Genomic DNA, 13,966 nt, shown 5'->3' on the forward strand with positions numbered 1-13,966 from the left:
TCTGTAATGCATAGAACTTCTCGTACCTTTAGTGCATGGTTCACGCGTTGTGATCGGTAATGAGGTGGCATTATATATTTGCCCCTTTCCATACCAATTGTACCGTAGTATATGGAATGGAAAAGCTTCAGTCACAGCCTTCTGCGTCGTACCTCCATGGTATCCCATTTAAACTCTTCCTTAGCACTCGTAACGCTGAAATTAACTTTGTATCGACCTGACACGTACCGCACACCTAGATTCTGTACACTCTCAAGTTTATAAATGTCACGTGCCGTCAGAGGGTCCCACACTACACAGGCGTACTCAAGGACGGACCTTACGTACGTTTTGTATAGCAGCTCTCATGTAGACGTGCTGAATGCTCTGGAGTTCCTACGAAAAAACGTAGCATTTTCCCTGCCTTATCAGTTACATAGTTAACCTGTTTCTGCCATGATAACTCTGGTGTGTACCAAACACCCAGGTATTTAAACTGTGTTACTTTAGCTATTAAATTGTTATTCAAGGTGTAGGAGAAATTTATAGAGTTCTTCTTTTAAGTGAATGTTATGTCGACTGTTTTGGTTAGGTTTATCTGTATGCGCCACTTTGTGCACCATTCACTAATTATATGGAGGTCTTCCTGAATCAGACTGGCATCATCCATACTGCTAGTCACCTTATATAACCCTATATTCAACCTATATTCTTTCTTATCATTCTCAACCACCTTTTCAGACATATCACCCGACGTATTCATGCCTGTTTGTTTGGATGGGAGCAATTGCCATTCGATGTCACAGTCGTTCGGCGGAAACATAGTTTTATGCTGCGCATGTGTTCCACGTACTGCTGTCGAAGAAGATATATCGAGCTCGCATCTTGATCGCAGAAGCAAACTCGGCAAGTGAGGAGTTCGGCATGCGGCCGATGGTCCATCTGTTCGGGAAATGCCCTTTTCTTGCTGTAATCTGTGTCGCGATCAGCGCCTGTGGTGGTGTATCGATGTAGCAGCCTGTCTGTGAGTGTAGCTTTCCTACGCCACCTTTCGAAGCATTGACATTTTGTTCCTGATTTTATGGCTGTCTTTTGATGTTGCTTCATGTGGACCAGCACAATTTGGACATTTTATATCACCATTGCAGCTATCATTTTCCTAGGCCTCTCCACAACATTGCCATGTTACGTTGCCCTTGCAAGCTGCGCTTGCGTGTCCTATTTTGGCACACTTCTGACACTGCACCAGTTTTGGCACGTAAGGGTGCACACGGTGTCTTACGTATCCAACTTTTGCGTTGTCAGGTAATGCTTCAGAGTCAAAGACTAGTTTAACACACTGGAATTGACCAAAGCGGTGAATCTGCACTTCATTATCGTGGGGTAGAATTCAAAAGCCTCTCGACGTCGGTGTCTGTGATTTCTTTATCCATGTCGGAGATAACGCCAGTCGAGGTTCCTTTTCCATACACAAAAAAAGAAGTGCACTGGGATGTTTCCTAGTAGCACGGCAGTCTTTAGCGTATTCAAAATTGACTTGTTCACATCAACCGAGAGGATATTCCTCCGTGCATTCATTCTGATCTCGTTGACTTGGCCTGGAGCAATTCGCTCAAAATTCTCTTTTAAGCTTTGCCTGTTCAAGGTGTTGAGATCGTCGGTAGCTGTGGTAGGTATGTAAGCAACGGTGAATGATTGCTTACCAGTGTCTTGCCTGGGCAACAATTCACTGTCTGTTGATGTCCTTCCTCCTGAGTTTTCTCTTCAAGCGACGACCCACGGCAAGTGTGAAATCGTTATCCGATTCCATTTCTTCAACCGTTGAGCTGTCAGAAGTTTTCAAGGGCAATAGTGGAAAGGCCAGTGCGGTCCCTTGTCTTCAATGCAGCCAGTGGTGGACGACCAGGGTCAAACACTTGGTTGGGATTCCTATCCCCCATCCCAGAGGATGAACTTGTGCCCTTTGCACAACCTCTGATGTAAAAAAATGTTCGGGAGACAGGAAAATGAAGAGACCACAGTTACAGGCGTTCTTCTTCCGCGGCACTTCTTCCTCTCCAACTTAATAAAAGGTATATATTAAAGTTAGTAAAACCCTACACTCCAACATCCAGTCATGATGATAATGAAGTGATTATGATGATGGTGAATTAGCGATCAGAAAAGTGCAAACTCAGTATACTGTAGTAATTGGCGACTTCAATGCAAAAGTTGGGAAAAAGCAGGCTGGGGAACAAGCATTTGGCAACTATGGCGTCAATTCTATTACTGCTAGAGGAGAGATGCTGTTAGAATTCATGGAAAGCAATAAGCTGCGAATAATGAACACCTCCCTCCGGAAACGTAGCGACAGAAACTGGACCTGGAAAAGCCCTAATGGTGAAACAAGAAATGAAATCGATTTCATACTTTCTGCCAATCCCAGCATAGTGCAGCGTGTAAAAGCGTTAGGTAAAGTGCAATGATCATAGGTTAGTGAGAGCTAGGATTTACCTCAGTTGGAAGAGAGAAAGAACAAAATTACTCGAGAAGAAACAGGCCAACCTAGATGCAGTGAAGGTAAAAGCATGCAAATTCAAGCTGGTACTTGCAAACAAATATGCAGCCTTAGAACAGCGAGATGTAGGTGACATAGAGGTAATGAGTGAGACCGTAACTAGGCTGACTTCTAAACGAAAGTAAAACCAAATCACACCAGCGCGACCGCCTGGCCCGTCTCATGCGCACCACCACACTACAACAGGGAAAAGACGCTGTTATCAAGAACCTGGAAGCCAAGTATCTGCCGGACACACCAACGGAAACCCACCCCCCGTACAAGGGCTGCCCAACGCGTGGCTCGGCTGAGACAGTAACATGTCAGAGGTACGGGTAGTCATGCACGAGCTCAACACCCGCTCAGCAGCCGACCCTGATCCTGTTACCAACAAGATGCTATGCAACCTCAACGATGCATCGATCGAGGCCCTAACCCATTCCTTCAACGAATGCTGGCATTCGGGCAAGCTCCCGCGACAGTGGAAAATGGCAAGAACGATCCTGATCCCGGAACCGGGGCAAACCACTTGACATCGGCAACTTGTGTACCATTGTGTCCTGCGTGGGCAAGGTGCTGCAGCACGTGGTAGCCGACCGATGGGCGGTATACCTGGAGAAGGAAGGTCTCTATCCGCACACGATCGGCTTCCAGCACAGACTCAGCACACAAGATGCCATGCTACAACTCAAACAAGAAATCATCGACAACAAGACACAAGACAGCAAAGTGATTCTGGGGCTTGATTTACAAAGCGCATTCGACAAAGTCAATCACTCAGCCATATTAGCACAAGTATCAAGACTCAACATGGAGGTAATGAGCTAAAATTACATTCAAGACTTCTTGACCAACCGCACAGTGGAACTGCACGCCGGAGACCTCAAGTTCCCTGAACATAAGCTCGGCTGCACGGGTACTCCGCAGGTTTCGGTCATCACGACGTTGCTCTTCAACCTCGTCATGATCGGGGTAGCGAGGGCAGTAGGGGGGACGGGCGACCGGCATACAATTTGCGCCGACGATTCAACCCTGTGGGCGATCAGCCGCACCGACTCCAGCATCGAGCAACAGCTGCAGGCGGTGTTTACCGCCATCGAGCAGCACTTTGACGGCACTGGCCTAATGTGCTTGCCCGCCAAATCTGAGCTGTTCGTCCTCACACCGCTACGACCAAGACGAAAACATGCTCCCCCTTGGGAGTGCGATAATATCAAGATCGTGACTGCATTGGCGCAACGCATCTCTGAAGTTCCCAAGATCAGGGTCCTGGGCTTGCGGCTAAACAAGAGCAGCCGCAATGACGAGACCATTAACAAGCTTACCACCAAGGCAATGGATGCCATCCGGCTCGTACACCGAGTCTCGACAAAACGGGTGGGCATGTGTGAAGATAGTCTCGTGCACCTTGTCCAGTCGTTTCTGATCAGCTACATCACCTACATTGTGGCCTACCTCAACTGGCAGGTCACTGACATGACCAAAATCAACACGCTGATCAGACGGGCTTACAAGACGGTGCTGGGCTTAATGGAGACCACGAGTACAGCTCGGCTACTGCAGCTCGGTGTCCATAACACCCTAGAATAGCTGAGGCGCAGCTGACCGCACAAATGGAGCGCCTCTCTACCACCAAGACAGGCCACAGTGTACTGATGTCCCTGGTTTACAATCCCCAAGCTCCCAGCCGGCAATCATGTGAGATCAACGACGAGGCGCGGGCCCACATCCACATGGATGCCATCCCGAAGAACATGCACCCCGAGTACAACCAAGAACGGCGGCAGGCGCAGGCCAAGGCCATCACCGAGCAACACGCCCAAGACCCGCATGCTCGATACGTGGACGCAACGGAATACAAGCGGGAAGGCTTCGTGGCAGTTGTCATTGCGGCGGCTACCAGCACCTCAACAACAGCAGCGAGTGTGAGGTGCATGGACGCCACAGACGCCGAGGAGGTTGCCATCACTTTGGCAATCTCCGAGGCCGAGTGTTGCACCGTGCTCAGTGTCTCGAGTAACACCGTGCACAACTTTGCCAAGGGGCGAGTATGCACGCTGGCGGCCACCATCATCGGCAAGCTCCAGTTCCAAGACCGCAGCAGCACTATCCGTATCAAGTGGTTCTCGGCGCACGCTGGCGACTGTGCATCCTCACCGAACCACAACGAGATGGCCCATTCGGCGGCACGAGCGCTTACCCTCCGCAGCCCCGAGAGGGACCGTTCCATGTGGTGGTTCGATACCAAGGACCGAGTGACCAGTTATGGTGAAGTTACTAAGTGTTACCGCTTAGCTCTATGGACAATGCTACCTCCCCACCTGGCACTCAGTGGGGAGGAGGCCGTCATCCTAAGGCAGATACAGGCCGGGTCACTCCTCGCCCCGGCAAAAAGTGGCCCGGCCACACATGCTCCTTACATGCTTCACATTGCCACACACACACACATGTTTGACTACAGCTGCTTCACCCAGAACTCTATCCAAGTGGTGTGTGCAATGTTTGTGCACTGGGTCTGGCGGACCAATGGTACATCATGTGGGACTGTGCAAGGTTCCCGACCGAAGCTACCTCCAGTACATACCCGCCCGAACTTCGAAGGGCAGTGCAGTCTATAGACAAGGACATTCAACTATGGGCCGTCCAGCAGGTCCGGGGTGCGCTCGAAAAGCACAAGCCTCATGACCCACCACAAACGGGCCGAATTGACCAGTAGGACATAACCATGGGTCGGTGCTTGGCCAGCGTCACGACGTGTTAAACTGTCAGTTGCCAGCATTTTAAAAAAGCTTTTCTATTCTATCCCATTCTATGGGTTGGAATGCATACTGCAGACATTGTCAGCTCCTGACTAGAAGCTTACCAGTATCATTGAAAAGGAAGGTGTACAATCAATGCAGTTTACCGGTGCTGACATTGCAGACTGACAAAGAAGCTTGAGAACAAGTTAAGGACTACGCGAAGAGCAATGGAGCGAAGAATGCTAGGCATAACATTAAGAGACAAAAAGAGAGCGGTTTGGATCAGAGAGCAAACGGGTATAGCTGATATTCTAATTGACACTAAGAGAAAAAAAATGGAGCTGGGCAGGTCATGTGCTGCGCAGGTTAGGTAACCATTAGGGTTATAGAATGTGTGCCAAGAGAATGGAAGCGCAGTCAAGGATGGCAGAAGACTAGCTGGGGCGATGAAGCTGGGATTTTCACGGGCGCCAGTTATAATCGGTTGGCACAGGACAGGGGTAATTGGAGATCGCAGGGAGAGGCCTTCGTCCTGCAATGGACATAAAATAGGCTGATGATGATGATGACAGTCATGGCAATGGCAGTGATGCCAGGTCTAGCATTTGGAGACCGATTTTAATATCGATTTAGATATCTTACAAATGCTTCCCAGCCTTCATACTCATTATTGCCACTTTCACGTGGAAGAAGCATATGGTAGAGCTTATACTACTTCAATATTTGTGTCAGTACCCCTTTAACTTTTCAGTGTTGACTATTTTTGGAGGTGACGCAACCCCAGCAATGATATCTTTTTTTTCTCAGATATTAAAAAACGAGCACAGCAATTTTTGGTTATGCAGAAGGGAAAGAAATGACGCAGATAATGGCAAGTGCACTCTTAGCATGTTTCTCACAATCCCATCTTGGTTTTGTATCTCCTACATAGTTTTGTACTGATGCACATGCTTCATTGATAGAACTGCCATGTCAGGGTAAGAAAAACACAAAATAAACTTTGCATAAATGTACGACAGATGGCAGAAACATGCAAGAGTCGTAGTCATGTGCTATGGCGCAACATTTGAGTGGAGAATTGTCGCCGTAGCAATGGACACAGTCCAGGAACTAAGCCTCTCATCGGCACATGCGTGCTCCCTGCAGCGCATCCACGCCCTCTAAAGGGTGCCTTCTAAACTGCACTAACAAAAATCCAGACTGAAAAAACCCAGAGAGATTAAAAAATATGGTTCAGGAAGTATACAACAGATGGTGGAACTACCTTGGAGCTCGCCAACTTCGTGTTACTGTGCACATCCAAGTGGAGACAGTGGAAAACGTGCAAGACACAAAAGCGGGAACGTACCTGTACGTCAGTGAGACTGAGAGGATCAATACAGGCTGATTATAGGCCATCTACTCCTGGTAGTGCTCAGACGCCACACGTGAACACATTCTTTCTGACGTACAAGTTGTTTATGATCGGCTCACAGTTATAAATCCTCATTTTTGGTGCATTTAATGAGCTATCAAGTGTGGACTCGCGTTTTGTGATCATTCTGTTTCTGGTGCATTCTTCATTAGCCTCGTTATCTCAAAAATCTGCTACACAGCTTTATGGCTGATGAGGCCCCTTTACAGCCACGTCACACCAATTTCATGAAACTCATAACTGCACTGCGAACTCATTACCACGGGCATGGCGCTCTTTGGCCATACTTGGCCCTTGCGCCATTAAAGACCACATATCATCATCATAAAAAAGAAGCAATACAATTGAATAAAAGAATGGCTCTAAAATTTAGCGCCTTCACGCCATATGTCATTCTGCCTGCTGAATTATTTCAACCTTTGCTGTCTTACTCAGGTTCACTTTGTTTTATATATATAATTTCTTTTTCTTTCTTTTTTTATATGTACCTCATTTTCCAAGACATTTTATGTCTGTAGCACTGGCTCTTCGACCTTCACTTAATTCCATGTGGACTCAAATTTCTGATGGCCAGTCCTTGTGCTGATGTGTTTTCAGTTACATTTACCCACTCACTCTATTTTCTTTGCTCTTTTTTTCCTTCCTTGAAAAGGTTAGCATGCTGGGCTGGACGTACAAGGCCATCAACGAGAAGGTATCCCCATTTGTTCTGCGGCGTCTTTGGCTCTATGACATGGCCCTGTACAGGCGGCGATGCCCCAAAATGGACTTCAGCGATCCAGGACATAAGCTCAGCACAGTGTGCGTCTGCCAGCTAGCCAGCTTGGGCAGGGCCCAGGAGTACGACCTGCGGGGTCGAAAGCAGCCTTACGTTTGCGCCTTTAACTACGTCTCATTATGCTCGTCAAGTGCAAGTTGGAGGGACGAGCTGTTTCCCTGCGGCCCAGCAGGCAGCATTTGCCCAATGTTGGTGTGCCCCTCCATGGATGGCTATGCTTCGGAGTCCTCTGGTACTGATGGGCTCGTGACCTGTGTGTCGTACGTGCTCGAGCAGCATCTTGCTCGTGCCTGCCTTAGGGGACGAGAGACGGTTGTACAAATGGCCGGCAAGATCAAGCAGGCATGCAGTGCCTTGCGATACGCCTATGGTAACCACGCACTGGCGGCGCGTGCGAGGTGGCCAAACTGTACAGTGACCAACGCCATTATCAACATGGATGAACAGGGCTGGCCTGATTTGGCTTCCTGGCAGGTGAGGCTATAGTCATCTATTCTTTAGTTCAGGGGTTCGCTAAGGTGTGCACGCAGAGAAAGTTGTGTTTGGGAAGTCGGCATAGTAGTCAGCATACGGGTATATTGAATAAATAAATAAATAAAAGCCTTTTTGTCATAGTGGCTTATAACATTCTGCTGCTAAGTGAGCGCAAGGTGGCATGTTTGATTTCCGGCTATGGCCAAGTTACTGTGGGGCTGAATGCAAGGACACTTGTCCACCGAGCCATGGGTGCACATTTGAAGGAATCCCGAAATGTCAGAGTGACTTTAAAGTCCTCCAATTCGCCATTTCTCATTGGCTCTATGAGTCAGACATCGAAGGAGCACTTTTTGGTGTATCTTCTACACCATTCTGTGTAGGTCACTCATGCATCATTCTGCCGTGTCTTAGAGCTCTGTTTATGCAATGCTGAAATATGTTAGTACAGCTTGTGACAGTCCTCAGCACTGATGTGAATCTCTACAGCTGCAAGTCAGTAACATAGATGTGGTATGTTGACGTTACTATGTTTTTCTGTGACATCAGGTGAGAGCTCGAAATAGGGTTTGAGCCATACATCTGTGTGCGTTGTTGTACTTTGATCTTTACACCATTGAATTAGTATACGATGCAGGTACTCCCATGTACAACATTTTACCATGAAAGCACTTTGTAGCTTTAAACAAGGTTTGTTCTGTTCGTTTCACTGCACAATTACTCACTCAGGGCGTCACCATCAGATGGGTCATCATTGTGCTGTAATTGTCATGCATTTTACTGCCATCGTCATTGTATTTATCTTGTCATTATCATGTGCCATCATCATTGTAGTTGTCGCCATTGTGACATCTTTATATGTTGTTGTGTTGTCATGCCACCATTGTCGCATTTTTGTTGTCATCATGTTGTGATTGTTGCGGAGAGTTAGGGTAGTTTTCACAGCATTTGGGGGGGCCAGAGCTTTGCGCCAAGTTGGACGCATGGAGGTTAGCCAAAGCATCGCATCATTTGCCTCCATTTTGCATACCTGCCAGCTCTCCCGATTTGTCTAGGAAACTCCCAAATTGCAACCGATCCTCCTGATTGTATCGACACGGCCACATATCTCCCAAAAGGCTACCAGCATGGCACCGCAAAAAAGCAAAAAAAAAAGAAGAAGAAAGCAAGCGGTGTGTCACGCCAGCACAGCCGCATTGTCATTGCAATTATGTGCTAAGTAGCTAGCCGAAATCAGAATAAAATCCAACTCATTTGCATGTAGGCAGTGTAGGCCTACGTCGGTTCATTTTAGTTTCAGCTTTAGTTTGAGACATGCGTTGAGGAAGGTGCATGAGGCAAAGACCTAATTTGCCTTGCATAACAGCTGGTTCCCATAAGTCAGCTTAGCTGCTTTAGAGCTGTATTATGCGGAAAAGATTATTAGTGTGGAAAGGGGCCACTGTCACGGGACATAGTCACCATCATCATTAGCCTATATTTATGTCCTCTGCAGGACAAAGGCCTTTCCAAGTGATGCCCAGTTACTCCTGTCTTGTGCTAGCTGATGCCAAGTTGTCCGTGAAAATTCTCTAATTTCAGCACCTTAGCTAATTTTCTGTCGTCGTCGACTGAGCTTCCCTTCCCTTGGCACCCATTCTGTAACTCCAATAGTCCACCAGTTATTTGCCCTGCACATTACATAGCCTACACAGCTCCATTCCTTTCTCTTAATGTCAACTAGAATATCGGTTATCCCCATTTGGTTGCTGATCCACGCTGCTCTCTTCCTTTCTCCTAATGTTATGCCTAACATTTTTCATTCCATCACTTTTTACGTAGACCTTTACTTTTTCTGAAGCTTCTTTATTAACCTCCAGGTTTCTGACCCATATGTTATCACTGGTAGAATGAAATTATTGTACATTTTTCCTTTTAATGACAGTGGTAACCTTCCAGTCAGGATTTGGTAATGCCTGCCGTATGTACTGTGCAGACTACTGGACCAGTTGGACTGTTGTCCGCTATCGGAACTCAAAGCCAGTCAGTGCTCCCAAAAAACATCCACGCTGAAGACCTTACTTGCGTTATTAAGGTTCCTGCGGTCTATGGGGTTGCTCGATAGGCTTTAAGAACGCCGCCTCCTATCGCTCTATGGTGTACGCAGTTTGTTCGTGCTCGTCTCTCTTTCTCTCTGTGTCTCCCTTCCACTCTCTTTCTCTCTTTATCTTCCTTAAACCTTCCCCCTGTGCAGGGTAGCCAACCAGAAGTACCTCTGGCTAACCTCCTTGCCTTTTTATGCATCCTCTCTCTCTCTCTCTGCCATATGTGCTCCAACCCATTTTTATTCTTTTGTAAATTTCCTTCTCATGATCAGGGTCCCCTGTGGGTAATTGACCTAGATAAACATACTCCTGCACATACTCTAGAGGCTGACTAGTGTTCTTTAATTCTTGTTTCCTTGCCAGCCTATTCAACATTACCTTTGTCTTCTGATTTTAATCTTCAACTGCCAGGTCCTCAATAATTTGTTGCGATTCATCCCCAGTGTTGCTGAACAGGACAATGTCACCTGCAAGCCGAAGGTTGGTGAGATATTCACCGTTGATCCTCACTCCTAAGCCTTCCTAGTCTAAGAGCTTGAATACTTCTAAGCATGCTGTCAATAGCATTGTAGAGATTGTTGCTCTTTGCGTGACCATTCTTGTGATAAGTATTTTTACACTTGTGGAGAATTCAGGTAGCTGTGGAGTCCAGATATTTTCCAAAATATTCACATATGCCTCCTGTGCTCCTTGATTCAAAATGCTTCCACATAGTCATCATCATCATCATCAGCCTGGTTACGCCCACTGCAGGGCAAAGGCCTCTCCCATATTTCTCCAACAACCCCGGTCATGTACTAATTGTGGCCATGCCGTCCCTGCAAACTTCTTAATCTCATCCGCCCACTTAACTTTCTGCCGCCCCCTGCTGCGCTTCCCTTCCCTTGGAATCCAGTCCGTAACCCTTAATGACCATCGGTTATCTTCCCTCCTCATTACATGTCCTGCCCATGCCCATTTCTTCTTCTTGATTTCAACTAAGATGTCATTAACTCGCGTTTGTTCCCTCACCCAATCTGCCCTTTTCTTATCCCTTAACGTTACACCTATCATTCTTCTTTCCATAGCTCGTTGCGTCGTCCTCAATTTGAGTAGAACCCTTTTCGTAAGCCTCCAGGTTTCTGCCCCGTAGGTGAGCACTGGTAAGACACAGCTATTATACACTTTTCTCTTGAGGGATAATGGAAACCTGCTGTTCATGATCTGAGAATGCCTGCCAAACGCACCCCAGCCCATTCTTATTCTTCTGATTATTTCCATCTCATTATCCGGATCCGCAGTCACTACCTGCCCTAAGTAGATGTATTCCCTTACGACTTCCAGTGCCTCGCTGCCTATTGTAAATTGCTGCTCTCGTCCGAGACTGTTAAGCATTACTTTAGTTTTAGTTGTGTGTTCCTTAATTATTAACCTACACATGTGTCGTCACCGTTCAAAGTGCGAGGGCAGAGACGTCTAACTGTATTGGCTGCCATTGAGGCCTGTTTCCGACAATGCTGTTACTTGGAAGAAAGAGGCATTACAGTAGCTGGAATAAGAAAAAAGGAAATACAGTAGCTGCTGCTGCAGCCAAGTGACTGCATCAGCAGCTACTGTAATAACTATCACCGCCACTTTGTTCCCAATCAGATTGTATAATTAATTTGCCACAAGAACAGGCAGTACAAAGAGGAATTTTCCAACCCACATTAAGGCCAAATTGAACGGCCTGCCCCATAGATCATTCCAACTAAATTTTGAGGCTATTGAAGAAATTACCCGAGTGATTTGTGTGCAGAAGCTAATTGGTGTCTATCCATGTTTGCAGCATTTCTTTATTGTGCTGGCTAAAGTCACTGTATTTTGAAAAGCACCGCAACTTTTCTTCCTTTTTTTTTTCTTTTTGCCGATGCGCCGTCAATTGCCCAGTCACTGTGACATGATCAATTCTTGCCATAAATGGTTCACGCCATGCATGCCAGCCATCCACGGGGATATATTTTGTATTCTGAGTCATTGAGGACGTTAAATCTTTCTTGCAATTAAAGAAAGTAAATGCCCGCTGATAAGCTTTCAGGTGCAGCAACTGCCCAGAGTCTGGGAATTAAAGCACTTTATGGGATACTACCTCGACCCAGGATACTACCTTGTCCTAATTCTGTTCTGCTGAAGTACATTTCACACTACCAAACAGGTGGAAAGATAGCAAGTGCGAGGACATGAAATTGCACTGGATAAAGCGTGAGAAATTCACTCGTACCAGTGACACATCACCTTGAGAGGCAAGCATTTCTGCTGACAAATATTTAAAAGAAGCATCACATTAAGTGTTGTATAACACTTAAGTGAAGTACTACTTGTGCCATTCACCACAAGTTGCAGCTGACCTGATTTTTTTTTTAAACATGACTTTTTGGCAGTGTTTTGTTTTTACTCTGATTTAAACCAAGTTAAACATTAGCTCCATAGTTCTCATTATGCACGTCTTTCCTGTACCAGACCCACATGGTCTATTTCAAACCATTTGTTGTCAATCAATGTGAAGAGTTTCAAGTGCGAGCAAAGCATAATCAGAGCTGCAGTTTATAACGTTGCGTAGCAGTGCTTGATTCCTAGTCAGCTAAAATACCCCGTGCGACACAAGTATCCGGTTTGGTTCCATTTGTGAATTTTGTAGTGCCAACTGCTACAACTATTATTTATTCTTCACTGCTGCGAGTACAATAAACGCGAAGAGCTCTTTGCACATTCTACATTGTGTCAAGTAGGTACGAGTAATCAACCAGTAACTTGATCACGTTTTTGACAAGTATGAGATGCATGTCAGCGGTGACGGATAAATGCTTTAAAAATTCTCTCACCGCTGGACCGCACCCATGCCGAGACATTCCGCTAACAGACCAGGTGCCCTAACGTGTGTGGTAATGTTTTCTTTGGGGGGCTGTGTCTTGCAAGATTGTGAGACAAGAGGCCCATCGCACTGCAAAGGATTTGTAGCAGCGGCCTTAACGAATTGGAACTCTGGACAGTGTCACCCTGGAGCCCCGTTGTGTGCACCCTGCACATGCCGCAGTGGGATTGGACGAACGATAGGGTGAGGGTGATGTTGAGGATGCTTTTAGGTACGTGCAGGGCCGTTGGAGGGATTTGGTGCAGATTCGGCTAAGAGAAAGAAGACTAAATTTTGTAACAGCATTGTAACTTTTGACTTGTAGTCTTTTTATGTCTGTGTAAATAATTTCCATTCTGTCACTTGCCTATTCTATCTTAATAAACAGTTAACCGCTTGCAATCAGCTTCATAGCCTTGCCTACTGTAATGTGATGTCACAACATCCACAACACCTTCCAAGTTTCCCTCACCGACATCGAAGCGAATGTTGCTCCATCACGCTTTCAGACTAAGAGCTGGCGTACTTACGTATCCGCTGGTGATAACCCCTGGCTCGGACAGCACGTATATATTCCTGAATCATTCGCAGTGATGTTGTTGAAAGTTCAGCGCTCGTCCTTATCGACTCGTTTCCGTCTTTGCCCTTTTGCGCTGCCGCCTTTTCAAGTACGTAGGACCGCGCCCAATTCGCCACATTAGGTCAATCGAGCATTGATAAAAAAGCTTTGTGTCAGAAAAATTGTATTGGAGCTCACCGACTGCTTCAAAATATCTATACATAACCAAAACTTCCTTCTTGCTTCTTATGGTGCAGGCCTTCGAAACTGCTGTACAGATCAGTGCACAGTGGTTCGTTAAATTGACTATTCGTATTACTGCAAATGGCAGTTGTGAGCTAAAAAAGGGTCCGATCATGCTTATTCATCAATTCATCATGCTTTCATTCTGTCATGGTACAGCATGACATGAAAAGAAAAGGGTATACTGCCAGTGATTGAACTGCAAATCTTGTGTTTTCAAGCGACGTTTAATCTCTGCGTGACGGCAATCATACACAAGAGAACAGATAATCGCATGCTTTGTGACGAA

The 13,966-nt window shown here is 46.3% G+C and overlaps 1 protein-coding gene across 3 annotated transcripts in view; it reads left to right on the plus strand.

Moving 5' to 3' along the window:
• The window catches only part of LOC135899842 (uncharacterized), a 29,326-nt gene that overhangs the window by 10,428 nt on the left and 4,932 nt on the right, over positions 1–13,966 (plus strand). For all 3 annotated transcript variants that reach the window (XM_065429222.1, XM_065429221.1, XM_065429220.1), the window contains exon 3: positions 7,323–7,922. In XM_065429222.1, the coding sequence (XP_065285294.1) occupies positions 7,323–7,922 (600 nt within the window). The remainder of the gene's footprint in view (positions 1–7,322; positions 7,923–13,966) is intronic.

This window comes from Dermacentor albipictus, chromosome 2, assembly GCF_038994185.2.
Source record: "Dermacentor albipictus isolate Rhodes 1998 colony chromosome 2, USDA_Dalb.pri_finalv2, whole genome shotgun sequence".
Lineage (NCBI taxonomy): Eukaryota > Metazoa > Arthropoda > Arachnida > Ixodida > Ixodidae > Dermacentor > Dermacentor albipictus.